At 38.3% G+C, this 15680-nt stretch overlaps 1 protein-coding gene across 7 annotated transcripts in view; it reads right to left on the bottom strand.

Annotated features, from left to right (window-relative positions):
• Positions 1-12993: 12993 nt before the first annotated feature.
• Positions 12994-15680, bottom strand: part of NIPBL (NIPBL cohesin loading factor) — a 214916-nt gene continuing 212229 nt past the window's right edge. For 6 of the 7 annotated variants that reach the window (XM_050794499.1, XM_050794500.1, XM_050794495.1 and 3 more), the window contains 2 exons: positions 14850-15038; positions 12994-14298 (listed from right to left, as the gene is read on the bottom strand). In XM_050794499.1, the coding sequence (XP_050650456.1) occupies positions 13933-14298; positions 14850-15038 (555 nt within the window). In that variant the 3' untranslated portion in view covers positions 12994-13932. Of the gene's footprint in view, positions 14299-14808; positions 15039-15680 lie in introns of all 7 variants that reach the window. The other variant, XM_050794501.1, reaches the window with a different exon arrangement.

The raw sequence follows: 15680 nt of genomic DNA, 5'->3' as shown, positions 1-15680 counted from the left end.
AGTAATATAAATCATTCTATTATAAAGATACATGGATGTGTATGTTCACTGCAGCACTATTCACAATAGCAAAGACACAGAATCAATCCAAATGTCCATCAATGATAGATGGGACAAATAAAATACTGTATATATATACACCATGAAATACTATGCAGCCATAAAAAGAACAAGATCTTGTCATTTGCATGGATATGCATGGAGCTGGAGGCCGTTATCCTTAGCAAACTAAGGCAGTAACAGAAAACCAAACACTGCATATTCTCACTTATAAGTGTTAGTTGAATGATGCGAACACATGGACACATGGAGGGAAAAACACACACTGGGGCCTGTTGAGGAGTGGAGGGAGAGCATCAGGAAGAATAGCTAATGGATGCTGGGCTTAATATCTAGGTGATGGGATGATCTGTACAGCAAACCACCACTCCCCACGTTTACCTACGTAACAAACTTGCACATCCTGCACATGTACCCCTTAAAAGCTGAAGATAAAAAATTGTTTTTTAACGGTTTCTACCTGTAATCTCACTTTGGGAGGCTGATGCAGGAGGATCGCTTGAGCCCAGGAGTTTGAGACCAGCCTGGGCAACAAAGGGAGATCCCATCTCTACAAAAAATTAAAAATTGCTGGGCACGGCAGCTTACATCTGTAATCCCAGCATTTGGGGAGGCCAAGGTGGGAGGATCGCTTGAGTCCGGGAGATCAAGATCAGCTTAGGCAATATAGTGAGGCCCTGTTTCTACAAAAAAAATTTAAAAATCAGCCAGGTGTGTTGGTGCGTGCCTGTAGTCTCAGCTACCTGGGAGGCTGAGGTGGGAGGATCACTTGAGTCTGCGAGGTCAAGGCTGCAGTGAGCCATGATCATGCCACTGCATCCCAGCCTGGGTAACAGAGAGAGACCCTGGCTCAAAAAAAAAAAAAAAAAAAAAAAAAAAGGACACACAATTTTCTTGATACAGTATATTGGGTCTTACGACCCAAGTGAAAGGATAATAAATTTTAAAAATATATAAATCAATGCAAATAAAGAGAATTGGAAAGTAGACAATTCTAGATGAAAGATTTCAACAAATTTTCAGAAGACAGAAAGCAAAAGCAGCAGCAACAGATGTAACGGGGTGGAGAAAGCCATGATGTAATTTGTGCAAAAGAGGATAGTGATGAAAAGTGAACTTGAGACTCAGAGCTGACAAGCACAAAAAGGGGCATACCAGCTTTTTGAACAGGGGTGTGCAGCTGTTCTACATATGGTTGTCTCATGGTTTATTAGTCCATATGTAGAACAGCTGCAACTCTTCATCTCTGGAAACTTCTGCAAAGAATTCCTAGCACTTATACCCCAAGCAAGGGTCCAACTTCTCATCTGATTCACCTTAGAGCAGAGGTCTGCAAAGTGGCTCAGTCCCTCTTCTTACAAATAAGGTTTTATTGAAATGCATTCTGTCTATTCGTTTATGTATTATCTATGGTAGAATTGCAAAGTTGCAACATAGACCTTATGGCCTGCAAAGCCTAAAATATTTTCTGGCCCTTTACAGAAAAAGTTTGCTGACCACTGCCCAGAGTCGAGCCTACCAGAGGAGCTTCACCTACACACTCATAGCTTCAATAAATGTTTTAGCATCTTTCCCTAAAGCTAAATAGACCATTAGGCATCCTAGATGCATGGAGAAAATCCTCATTATGAAAGGGAAAATCCAAATTAAATAGGCAAAATAATAGAGAAAATAACTCATGAAGAAATAAAAGAAATGGTTTTTAAAACTAATTGGTATGCTCAATGACAAAGGGAGCTCTATTCTCACATTTCTATAAGGTTATTTCTTTGGAAAAAAGAGAATTTATGTTTCTGATTGGTGAGTGGCAAGAGTTCAACATTGCCAGGTACGGTGGCTCACGCCTGTAATCCCAGTACTTTGGGAGGTTGAGGTGAGTGGATCACTTGGGGTCAGGAGTTTGAGACCAGCCTGGCCAACTTGGTGAAACCCTCTCTCTACCAAAAATACAAAAGTTAGCCAGGCAGAGTGGCATGTGCCTGTAATCCCAGCTATTCGGGAGGCTAAGGCACGAGAATCACTTGAATCTGGGAGGCAAAGATTGCATTGAGCAGAGATCGTGCCTGGGCAACAGAGTGAGACCTTGTCTCAAAAAACAAAAACAAAAGAAAAAAAAAAAACAGTTTGACATCAATTGCTCCTCCCAGCCCAGCTCTTCTTTTTCTTTTTCTTTTTTTTTTTTTTTTGAGACAGGGTCTTGTTCTGTCGCCCAGGCTAGAGTGCAGTGGTGTGATCATTGCCCACTGCAGCCTCTACCTCTTGTTCAAGTTATCCTCCTGCCTTGGCCTCCTGAGTAGCTGGGACCACAGGTAAACACCAACATGCCTGGCTAATTTTTGTATTTTTTTTTTTTTGTAGTGATGGGAGTTTTACTATGTTGCCTCGGCTGGTTTCTAACTCCTTGGCTCAAGCAATTCTCCCATCTAAGCCTCCCAAAGTGCTGGGATTACAGGTGTGAGCCACCGTGCCCAGCCTGTTTCCATATCTTAAGTAAATGCAATACATATAGTAAAAACCAAGTGTATGTGACTCTATTCTTTCCCAACATTTGGGGCTTGACAAGTGAGGGGTAAGCAATTTTTCTTTCAGTAGTCTGGCTAAGTAGGTAAGTATCTGCCTTGCCAAATATCGACCCAGCAGATGCCTCGCAAGGTCTAGATTCCAGGAAGATGGCAGCAAGCTTGATTGTGATTGCAGGTCCAGGTTACAATGCGTTCTGTATTCTGACTCTACTGACAATAAAGCTGTTAATGTTACCTCCATCTGCCTGGCTCCAGTTTATAATTTGAAACAGATCTCTAAGGAATAAGGCATGTGATTTCTCAGCCTACTTAATCCTGAACACATGATGATATGTTTGTTGGCTGTGACTTGAGCTCAGGCCCCCAAATGGCAAGTGAGAATTCTACTTTCTTTCTTTCTTTTTTTTTTTTGAGATGGAGTCTTGCTCTGTCACCAGGCTGGAGTGCAGTGGTGTGATCTCAGCTGACTGCAACCTCTGCATCCCAGATTCAAGCAATTCCCCTGCCTCAGCCTCCCGAGTAGCTGGGACTACAGGCACACACCATCATGCCCGGCTAACTTTTTGATATTTTAGTAGAGACGGGGTTTCACCATGTTGGCCAGGATGGTCTCGATCTCCTGACTTCATGATCCACCCGCCTGGGCCTCCCAAAGTGCTGGGATTATGGGCGTGAGCCACCGCACCTGGCTGAGAATTCTGCTTTCTAATCTAACAAACAGATATGAGAAGGTGGTATATTCATTCATAAAATAAGTTGCTGTATGAAGGGAGCAATCAGAGAACAAGAAAAAACCTTCAAAATTTTAAATATAGTTGTTATGAATTTAACATTAGAGTTAAAAGATAATGTTGGAAAACTCTCAAAGAAGACAGAGCCAAAAAGGAAAGAAAGAAAGAAAAAAGAGCAAAAAACATAGCTGAGAAAGTCTAAAAGGAACAATATCTACAGATTTAAGAGGACAAATAAACTAAAGGGGAGAAAATTAGTAAAGAAAATTCTCCAGAGCTAAAGATACAGATTAAATAAGCCTACAACATGCCCTGCAAAATGAATTTTATTAATTTTATCAAAACAATAGAGGTGTTTGTTGTCCTGGCTGGTTTTGAACTCTTGGCTTCAAGCAATCCTCCCACCTCGGCCTCACAAAGGGCTAGGATAACAGCTGTGAGCCATGGTGCCCAGCTGCAAAATGAGTTTTTAAAAAAAGATTCACATTAAGGGACATCATTGTGAAATTTTAGAATACTAGAAATACAAAAAATATCCTAAAGGCTTCTAGAGAGAGGAAACACAGATCGTATCAAAAAGAACAAAAATCAGAATTGTATCAGTCCACTTAACAGCAACAGCACAGGCTAGGAGATTCTGAGAAGCTTTCAAAGGGAAACTTTTCAACTTAGAATTCTAGACCTGGCTATCAATCATGAGAAATAAGATGTTTTCACACATCCAATAATTCGAAAAGTTTGTCGCCATGAACCTATTCTTAGGAAGTTATGGCAGGATATGCTCAAGCAAACGGAGAATTTTAAGCTAAAAGGAGAAAGGTATGGATTCCAGAGATGGACTCTGGATCCAGCCAGAAAAGGGGAAGGAAAAGTCTGGAACAACCTTGCAGCAGCCCTGGAAAATGAATCCACATTGATGCAAAACTAATGGGGAGGAGGGGCTGGGATAGAGGAAGAGGGTGGGGGAAGACTCCAAAGAGTGAATGATATAAAGGAACATTCCAAACGAGTTAAAGTACATAAGAAAACATATACAAGAACATGTATTTATAGTACACTAAGTGTTGGCTCTGATTCAACAATATTTACATAGTTTTACATTACATAAATGCTCATTAAATATGATATCCATATTGGGAGGAGAGGGGAAGGACATGAGAGCCAAGTCCTTATCTATCATAAAAAAATCAACAGATCATAATATAATTCAATATGTAAGGTCTAGTGTTAACAAATTGTTAACAGTAGATTCTTTAGAAATATAAATGACCCAAAGAAAGAGCAAAGAATTTTAAGTGGTTGCCTCTACAAAGGCCTGGATGGAGAGAGGTGGAATAAGGCATTCTTTCTTTAATCAGCAAAATCATACTGTTAAATAACATAAACTTTATTGAGTTAAAACCTTTCTTCATTAATTGTCTTGAAATTACTTTGAATTGTACAAATGGCAGAATGTTGACTTTTCAGTTGACTTTTTACAGTTATGCAGGAATCCACCTAGACTACTTTTCTCCTTTCTGGATGATGTAATATATTTAGATTTTTCACTTAAAATCATGGTTATTCCCTCATGGGCCATTCTCCAGAAGAACGAGGAGTAAGTCATGTTATCTCCTATGTGGATGCAATCCAGGAAAGCTTGCTTCACTCATCTAATTTTACTAAGGAAGTTCACACTTGTTATCTCCTTATTACAATTTAAATGATAATAACCAAAGATATGTGACTAATTTAACTTTCCAAACAAATGAGGCCACTACCCTCCCTCCACTACCACCACCCCCTAGCCCAAGTTATCATCATCTCTCACATGGAACACTATGACCCTGCTCCAATCATTCTATAGATTGTAGTCAGTGATCTTTTAGAAACACAAATTGAATTCTACAAATACAAATCCCTATTCCAGCCCCAGTATCTTAATCTCTTTAATGGCGCTCTGTTGTTCATAGGACATCCTTAACACGGCCTACAAAAGCATGAATTGGCCTCTTTTTCATTGGCTTCATCATTCTTCTCTCATTTGTTCTCTGCCATTCATAGGAACTGTGAAGCTTCTGAGGGCCAAGTGCTGCTTTATCCAGGGACTTTGTAAGTGCCTGGCCATCTGTTTGGGACACTCTCCCTGCTTCCCCCTCCCTTCAACTCTTTCCCCTTCATACTTTAAAGCTCAACCACCATGTCCCTAAGGAATAAAATGTGGGAGCAATTTTATTTTTATTTTTATTTTTTAGATAGGCTGGAGTGCAGTGGTACATCACAGCTCACTGCAGACTCAACCTCTCTGGCTCCAGTGATCTTCCTACCTCAGCATCTCGAGTAGATGGGACCACAGGCGCGTATCACCATGCCCAGCTAATTTTTGTATCTTTTTGTAGAGACAGAGATTTGCCATGTTGCTTAGGCTGGTCTTGAACTCCTGAGATCAAGTGATCTGCCCGTCGTGGCCTCTCAAAGTGTTGGGATTATAGGCAAGAGCCACTGCACCCAGCCTGCAATTTAAAACAAAAATCATTTTCTATTTCTCAATAGTTCAGACATTATTTGGTATCTATTATGTCTATTGCATGTCCTGTTTTTTGTTTTTTGGTTTTTTTTGAGACGGAGTCTTGCTCTGTCTCCCAGGCTGGAGTGCAGTGGTGCGATCTCGGCTCACTGCAAGCTTCGCCTCCCAGGTTCACGCCATTCTCCTGCCTCAGCCTCCCAAGTAGCTGGGACTACAGGCCCCCACCACCATGCCCCGCTAATTTAAAAAATATTTTTAGTAGAGACGGGGTTTCACCATGTCAGCCAGGATGGTCTCGATCTCCTGACCTTGTGATCCACCTGTCTCAGCCTCCCAAAGGGTTGAGATTACAGGCGTGAGCCACCGCGCCCTGCCTGCATGTCCTGCTTTATCTGAGAATGTTTCACTTGGAGAAGGAAGCCTTTCTGATCTCCCTCAACCATCCAGACTATGTCAGTGCTACATACTCTCCCGGCTTCTATTACTTTTCCTTTCAAGCACACATCTCAATTGTTATTAAATTGTGTACTTTATGGTCACTTCCTGTCTCCACTACTGGAATGCAAGTTTACTGCCAATGGGTCCAGCACAGCTTATAGTAGGCACTCAGCAAATACTTGTCAAATGATGGAATCTGCAAAAACTAAAGATAATAAACCAGTGTCAATACCAAAGAAAGAATAAACCAATGTTTTAGCTCACAGGAAAGGAGTATAGAATGTAGCCTGTGATTCCTTGATCTCCTCAATGCACCTCTTCACTTTACTAATTCATTCCCAAGGTCACGCTCTGTACCTTGTACCCAGAACTGCTCTCGGAAATCTCTTACATCCCTTTCTCTGACCATATCATCCGATTATTCCATACCTGCTGCTCGCACTCATACTTGCTCTCCCACTTCATGGAGACTTCTGAACCTTGATTCTTCCATTTTCTCTGAATCTAGTTCTTCAACTATACCCCCGGCAATCCCCGCATCTTGGCTTGATACCATACTCAATTCTTTGTTGGGAGTTGAGTACCACTGGAGAAAAACAATACAATCATGCAGTTTGGCATCACCACAATTCTCTACATTGTAGCCAATTACTGATCTTTCTGAACTACCCTTAGTATTATGTTACCCCATTTAAAGCCCTTCCAAATTCTTGAATGTGACATTTTAAACGCTTTATTATTTGCTTCCCTTGCCAGCTTCCCCTCTCAGAATTTCAGTGCTCTATATAGTCATAGTTTAGCCGTTGGTAGCCTCCAAGATCCTCCCCTTGCTCTGTGCTGCTCCTATTCTACAGCTTATATGCTGTTGACTCTGAGTTCCCACCCTGGCTTCCCTACTCAAGTGTCATGCTTGTGTATATTCCCACCTCTGGACATCACCTGAATGTCCCACAGGCACTACCAACATATTTAAAATTGAACCTGGTAACTTAAGCCAGAGAAACCTAATAGCTATCCTTGTCCTGATGTTTTTATTTCCTAAATGCATTTGCAAATCACTCCAATCTTCATCCCTACTGCCATCATCATCCCAGTTCAGTCTCCATTTCTGAGACTATTGCATTAGTGTCCTCTTCTTGACACCCTTGTCTTTCCTCTATGTAGCAGAGTGAGCGTTCACCAACCCCTTGAGTCCTTCAATTGCCTACACATTAAAATGATCAAATTATATCACTATATTACTAAAGTTATCAAAATTGCATACTTACGTCTCCTCTCTATAGCTTCATCTTTTGACATTGTACTACACGCACACCAGTTCCTCTACTCACTATGCTGCTCCCGCTTTCAGAATTCCACCCACCATCTCCCCACTTAACCCAACATTCTGATTCTCTATCTACACGAAACATAAGTATAGACTTCTTTAAATAAGATTCCACAAAATAAGCTAAGTGATTTTGCTTACATTTCATTTCACACTTGTTTCAGAAACCCATGGCTTCAGACTACGACTATGTCTTTTGACTTCAAAGTTAATACTCTTTTTCACTAACCTAAGTTTTAGTTTTCTATGTCACGCCAGGTGACGTAGAAAATAATTAAAACACGATAAAATATTATATTTTCCCTTCTCTACTTTCCCTTCTCTACCTAACAGGATGGTAGGCATCACAAACTCTGAGAACACAAAAAGTGGATCTTTTGAAAAGGCATAGAAAAAAAAATCAGTGAAATGTAGTCATTAAGTAGCCTACATTCAGATCTTAACAGGAGACTGAATAATAACTTCCCAAGATTAAATCTTCCTTATGGGAGACAAGAACCCAGTTTTGCTTTTGACTCTAACAACAAGTAGGTATGCAGCTTGGTGATATCAATTCACCTCTTTGAGCCTTAATTTCACCTTCTTAACCTGTACTCAGTCCATAGATTCATTAGATAGGCCAAAGATGGAAATGGGATGGGGATGACCATGAACCCCTTGAAATTTTATACACAATTCTAAATATGAACTCACTCTATTTTCTAAGGAGAGATTTCTCAGCTTTCATTATATTCTGAAAGGGTTAGTAAATTCCAAAGTGATTAAAAACATTTAGATTAACTTATTTCTCATTTCTCATATGACTGTATAAATACTTTTAAAACTATGGAATTGGAGATCCATTACTGGTTTACGTTTTATAACATACTTAGACCATAATGACGGACCTTTTTCTGTTCTTTGCTTCAGGATCTAAATCTAATAAGGTTAAGGCTAAATTATAATTCTAGGCATGTTATAATCAAGAAAAACTTACTCTGCTATTTCTTAGCAGATGAAAGGTCAATGTAAAGGGTGAGGCTACTATGTTTGATGAAGTAACGCTAACTTCATTTCAAGTTCTATGTGACTGAGATTTAAACAATGACTGAAAAAAGTCACAAAAGGGCAAAATTCCATTCAACAAAAACGCTCTATCATTAAAAAAAAACAAAAAACAAAAAACAAAACATAGCCTGTAGTCCACTTATTTCAAGCAGTATGTATTACAAAATTACTGACCAACAAAAGCAACTCTGATTATACGGCATCCTCCAGCACCTAGCTCAACTCCATTTCCTTACTTTAAATCTCCAACTGCCTGCATGGTTATTTGCCAACTCAAAATCAAAGGATTAAACAATGCTTATCACCATCTTCCTGAAAAGTGTACCTATCTCCGTACTTCATTATCTCTGTAGTGGTACTCTGTTCTAGTTATGTAGGCTTAAGCTACTTATGCATTTGAAAGAGGTCTAGTATCTCTCAAGCCTACAATAACTTCAGGTAAGAAAAATGATTAAAAATCAGAAAACAACTAGACTCTCCATTTAGAATCAACTACTTTCCTTTTTTTTTTTTTTTTTTTGAGATGGAGTCTTGCTGTCGCCAGGCTGGAGTGCAATGGCGAGATCTCGGCTCACTGCAACCTCCACCTCCCAGGTTCAAGTGATTCTCCTGCCTCAGCCTCCCAAGTAGCTGGGACTACAGGTATACGCCACCATGCCCAACTAATTTTTGTAGTTTTAGTAGAGACAGGGTTTCACCATGTTGGCCAGGCTGGTCTTCAACTCCTGGCCTCGTGATCCGCCCGCCTAGGCCTCCCAAAGTGCTGGGATTACAGGCGTGAGCCACCGTGCCCGGCCCCTAGAATCTACTTTCTTAAGAACTCAAGGAAAAGTATTTGTGCTTTCAATAAAAAAAAATTTGCAAGGAATAAAAAGACATGAGAAAGCCTACAGAATAGGACCTAAACAATATGACATTTATGAGAAAATAAAAAATTTAAACACTTACTGGATATTTGACGTCAAGGGAGAATATTTAAAGATAACCTATTTATGGGGTGGGGTGCAGTGGCTCATGCCTGTAATCCCAGCACTTTGGGAGGCTGAGTTGGGTAGATTACAAGGTCAGGAGATCGAGACCATCCTGGCTAACATGGTGAAACCCCATCTCAACTAAAAATACAAAAAATTAGCTGGGCATGGTGGCGGCCGCCTGAAGATGCAGCTACTTGGGAAGCTGAGGCAGGAGAATGGCGTGAACCTGGGAGGTGGCGCTCGCAGTGAGCCGAGATTGGGCCACTGCACTCCAGCCTGGGTGACAGAGCAAGACTCCATCTCAAAAAAAAACAAAAAAACCAAAAAAACAAAAAACCTATTTATGGATAAAATAAAATGATGCCTGAGACTTGTTTCAAAAAGATAAGAGTGGAAAGAGGTGCATGGGGTACAGCTCAAATAAGTTTGGTCAGAAATTCAGAATCACTGAAACTGAGCAATGGGTAAATGAAGGTTCTCTTAAAAAAAGTAAAAATGATTTACAAAATTCTTATGAGAAGAAAAATAATTGTGTATACTGTACCACTCTCAGCAGTGAAGCCATATACAATTGGGGTCTTAAATAGGAAGGGTGGGTTGGTGGTACTCACATCATCATGCAAAACGCACGGGAACTTTATTACCACTTAGTCAACAGAGTACCAAACTGAGTTTGTTTGGTCAGTGACTTTCTATTACACCAAATCTGCATGTAATTGTTCCTCGGCTAGCACCAATAGGACGAAGAGTGTATTTTAGAAAAAAATTCAAGTGAAAAATTAGTATAATCAATTCGTAATAAATGATGCCTAGGACAGAAATTAGCTATAGGACTAAACAAAACTTTGGTTTTAAAATGAACAAGGCAAACAGCAAAAGGTTCAAACACGTAGGATTTTTACGGGGCAAAAATTACTATCAAGTGTTTCAAATTACATTATTTCAAGTGGGTAATCTGATGAGTTTTATATTTTGCAAAAGTAATCTTATTCCAATTATCCACATCCACGGTCCTGAAGATGCAGACCACCTGGACACAGGTATTGACAAGGATGAACTTTTCTGTGCAACTAAAAGTGGTGTGTAGGGGAGGGAGAACCACATACCTCCCTGGTCAATTTCTTCCTAAATAAAAATATGGTAAATTGCTGATCATGAAATCTGTATTGAACAAACATTAGCTTGACTTACCTGTCTTCATGAGACAGACTATGGTCATCAAAAATCGCCTGTGTGCTTCAGTTACCTGAATAATTCAAATACTCAATATATCAACAGAGTAAGCTATATATTTCTCTCTAAAAACTCAGCATTTCTTCCATTAGAGATTACTACAGCTAGAAAATTCTAGCGATCACTGAATTTTCTGCCATGTGTATTTTGGTATGAACATATTTTGAAAACTAGCCATTCTTAATAAACAATTTCAATAAGGCTAAAATTTCATATTAATGTACTTAAAAAGTGAAGAGATACTTGAAAATTTTTATATCACATATAACCTATCTTTTCAGGTCAATATAACAAGATTAATCTATAGTAATTAATCAACACACTATAGAGTAAGACTGAACTTTCTAAATACTTAATAGAACTTTGTAAGTCCCCAATATACTTAAAGTTTGATTTTGTGCATTTGACTGACAAAGCTTTAACTTATTTTAGTATTAAGACCTAAAAATTAATCTTGAACAATCTTCAACTTTCTGAAAATTTTGGTTTGTATATTTAAGAGTTAAGGCCTATTATCAACATTTGGCATCTATTAATGCATAAAATTAATAGCATAGAATATACAAAAATTCCCCAAACTGATTCCTAGAATTCCTGAATTTTTTTTTTTCTTTTTTTGAGATGGAGTTTCGCTCGTTGCCCAGGCTGGAGTGCAATGGCGTGATCTCGGCTCACTGCAACCTCTGCCTCCCAGGTTCAAGCGATTCTCCTGCCTCAGCCTCCCCAGGAGCTGGGATTACAGGTACGCACCACCATGCCTGGCTAATTTTGTGTTTTTAGTAGAGATGGGGTTTCTCCATGTTGGTCAGGCTGGTCTTGAACTCCTGACCTCAGGTGATCTGCCCTCCTTGGCCTCCCAAAGTGCTGGGATTACAGGTGTGAGCCACTGCGCCTTGCCTAAAATTCCTAAATTTCTAATGAATGGCAAACACAGAATTCCATCTATGGCCAACTGAGGCAACACAAGACTTACTAGTGTGTACCTACTTCCTAAAAATTACTCGAATTCCCAAGTATGTATACCACAAGGATCCTTTAGGAACTGGTTTACTTCAATAAGATCTCCCTTAATGTCTGATGCTCAATTAGTGAGACACAATTACTTCAATTCCAGATTTAAATCCCTATCATGACATTACTAAATTACCAAATCCTTCTAAGCCTGCTATCCTTATCTACAAAATGAGGATAAAATATATAACTAGAGTTTTTGTGAGAATTAAATGACAGCACGCATCGCTGTCAGGTAAATAGCATTCAAAACTGGCTTTTTACTCACATTTATATTCTTAGTACTCTCTCTGGGCTGGATTTTATTCTTGTATTTTCTCTAACCAGTATTTTACTCTTTTCGATATATTATTTTCAGAAGTGACCTCAAATCCTTTGTTGATATACATAAACTCCAAGAAGAACAAACCAACCAACCCAATCTAGTTTTGTTCCAGAGTTCACAGTATAAGGAAAAGAGAAACATGTAAGTAAGGGGAAGAAAATGAAGAGTGAGAGAACATTTCTGTGAAGAAAGCATTTGAAAGAATTCCACATAGGAAATAGATCCTGAAAAGTTATTTTCATAGTGGTTTAATAGGTGTCACAAAAAGGTATTTTGTGGCAATGTCATTCTTCCTCAAAAATTGAATACCTTCATTTATTTGCCAATTTCATAAAACAGCATTCTGGAGGTCAATTTTTTCAGTGATTTAAAAATGAGTAAAACATTTTTTAAAAGATTTAAACTTGAAACAGACCTCATTCCACTGTAAATTTTAGGCATTACTATTCCTGAGTGTCAACTATACACATCAAATGATTAAACACCTCCCTCCTGATCTAGTCAAGATATCTGCAATAAGCAATGTGTAAATGACGACTGTTCCCAAAAGACTTATGATAAAGCTTTTAGAATAGAAAATGAATAAACATCTCAACAAGTAAAATTACTCTTTTCAGCATTAAAAAATAATTTGTGAAAAATGTAGTGAGTGTAATTATGAAGTGGCATACTCATCTCAACTTTAGTTCTAAAATAACACATCATTTTAACTAAGAGAAATGCTGGTTTTCCAAATAGCAGGTTACCTTTTACCCGAGGTTTAAAGAATAAGTATCAGCATCATGACATCACTAGAAAGAAATTGAAGCATACAAGGAATAAACTATAGTTTCTTTTTATATCAAAATGTACTCTTGAAAATGTGTTTGGCACAGTGCTAAATCATATATAGTTAATACTAAATATTGCAGGATACAATAAAACCCTGGAGTTAATTGTTTACACCCTCTTATGGGAATGAAAATAATAGATAGATACCAATTATTCAGAAGTCAGCCTATACAAACTGTATAAACAATATTTTATGTTTTGCTTTGAAAACCAGTGATATAATAAATTTTACATAAAAGACTGTAAAATAATATAAATGGATTTAAACAGATTTTTACAATAAGAAATTCAAATGGAAACAGACAAGTAACAAAGAGAAGTAAAAAAATTTATTGCAGTATTCGCTCCACCAGATTACCTGGGGATCCCTTTTCTTGTATTGTTTTCAGGGTGACCTAATACATCAAAATCTACATTTACAAAAACTCCTTCTGCAGATAGGTCATAGATACTGCATGCTTTTTTTTTTTTTTTCAACAGAATAAATTATATATCCAGGAGATTCTGCCATTTTACAGCCTGGAAAAAACAACGCTTCCCTGGAAACTGGGCTAAGCTAAAGAAAGCCATCCGCTGCTAGGTTAAACTCCAAGAACACTTTATTAAGAACATTAACAGACTAATTTCCAACATTCACTTGTTTATTTTTTTTAAACAGAAAGTTTTTTTCCAAGATATAAACAATTTTTGTTAAACTATAATACAGTGGGAGTAAAAATGAACTGAGAATCTGTTTCTGCTGCACAACAGCGAAGGGAGCTCCCACAAAAATGTTTGCCCAACATTTCCTTCTTTTGTTCCTGCATCCCAGGTTCCACTTACTCTTCATAAAACTGATTTTTTTTTTTTTTTGCCAGAATGTTGGTATTTCAAGTTTTTCTGCCTTTTAAAAAAATTCCTGTAAATTTGGCTGCATGTACAAATTCATTAGCTGGAAGTCCCATCCTTGGCGGCATACAGGGATCGTAAAGTCTGAACAACTTTATTAGTCAGCTTATTAGCACTCGTTAGAGCAATTTTTTTGTAAATAATGTCTGACTCTTTAATAGTGTCTACCCAAGGCACCAGTTTGCGGCCATCACGGCGCTTAGCCTCAGTCCAGGAGCCACTGTAGGAGCCTGCCATCCACTGAACACTGAAGCCATTGCTGGTTTTCTGTACTACTCTTGCAATTTGTGGTCGATCTTTGTACTTTGGACAGCAAATAGCGATGACATCCATGACGTCAACACTTTCATTCATCTGTGCTGCCAACTCCGTAGAGTCTGAATTTCGTTTTGACCTTCTCAATGACTAAAACATTGGGAGGGGGGAAAAAAGACCAAGTGTTACACAAAAGAATTTTAGTGAAATTATTGTTTTTATTGCTTTTAATCCCTTGACGCCGGGAGTTGGGATTTCCCGGCACACTTCCATTGCCGGCAATGAGACGCACCGTGACCGCCAGCGCCAAGGGGTTAACATATACTTGTAAAACCATATAACTCTTAATTTGTACCCGTGTCTTTACTCTTATTGATATATAAAATTATATATACATATGAACCATAAAGCTACATAAAACTTAGCAACAATAAAAATAACACACATTAATACAATTCAAAGAAAAATTAACCCTTTATGCTGGATAAATCTCATTTCTGTTTTTTTTTATTGTCTTTTATGTTAAACTTTCTACAAAAGGATGTATAAATGGGTAAGTAGAGAATCTCTATCTACAAAATGTTTTCTCTTTTAAGTATTACATTACTTGGTTGTACATTTAATAGACTGACATATATAAGCACATAAAAATCATTTTACGTAATACGCTGCGAAATACGTTGACTCCTCCTCCGCCTCACCCCTGAAGTGCCTCCTCCTCTATCCTCCCCATCACTTTCATCATCTTCTGTCTCTGCTGCTGTATTATTTTTAGGGCTGCCTCCTCCAAGCAGTGAGGTAATTGCTTTGTTCCGAGCATTTGTGCTAGCTGACACCTCCCCTTCTTCTTCTTCTTCATCAGGGTCCAGATGTTCCATGAGAAGTTTGAACTATAAAAAATAGATATTATTTCAGAATTTTAAGTAAATATTTCAAGCAAGATTGTTAAATTCCTAAATGTTTTCTATGGCAGTAGTTTGCTGTGTGTGAAACAGATGTTAGCCATCATCTAAGTTAGGGGCTGGTAAACATTTTCTGTAAACAGCCAGGTGGTCAATATTTTTCATTTTGAAGGCCATATAGTCTGTCACAACTACACAACTCTGCCACTGTAGTATGAAAGCAGTTACAGACAAATAAATGAGTGGGCATGAATGTTTTCAGTAAAACTTTATTTGCAAAAATAGGCAATGGGTTAGATACAAAAACAGCCAGAGTTTTCAGACCCTTGGTCCAAGACATCAAGCAACCAGGTGACAATTACTGACAGACATTTTCTAGTTATCTCCCCTCTTTGCTCTCTGCTAAGAGGATATAAGAGAAAGCAGAGAATGTTGAAAAATTTTAAATGAGAACTAAAATATTTTTAAATTTTAATGTATGTAAGGTTTGCAAAGTCAATGAATAATATGAAAGCCACCGTGTAGATTATATTCTTAGCTCAAAAATTCTTATTTCTATGTTCAGCTACTTGCTTTAAAGTAGATTTTTAAAATTTTTTCAAGAAAAATAGAAATGGAGTTTTGCCATGT

This window comes from Macaca thibetana, chromosome 6 (genome assembly GCF_024542745.1).
Source record: "Macaca thibetana thibetana isolate TM-01 chromosome 6, ASM2454274v1, whole genome shotgun sequence".
Lineage (NCBI taxonomy): Eukaryota > Metazoa > Chordata > Mammalia > Primates > Cercopithecidae > Macaca > Macaca thibetana.
The sequence above is the reverse complement of the archived record's forward strand: the minus strand, read 5'-3'. Positions and strand labels throughout refer to the sequence as shown.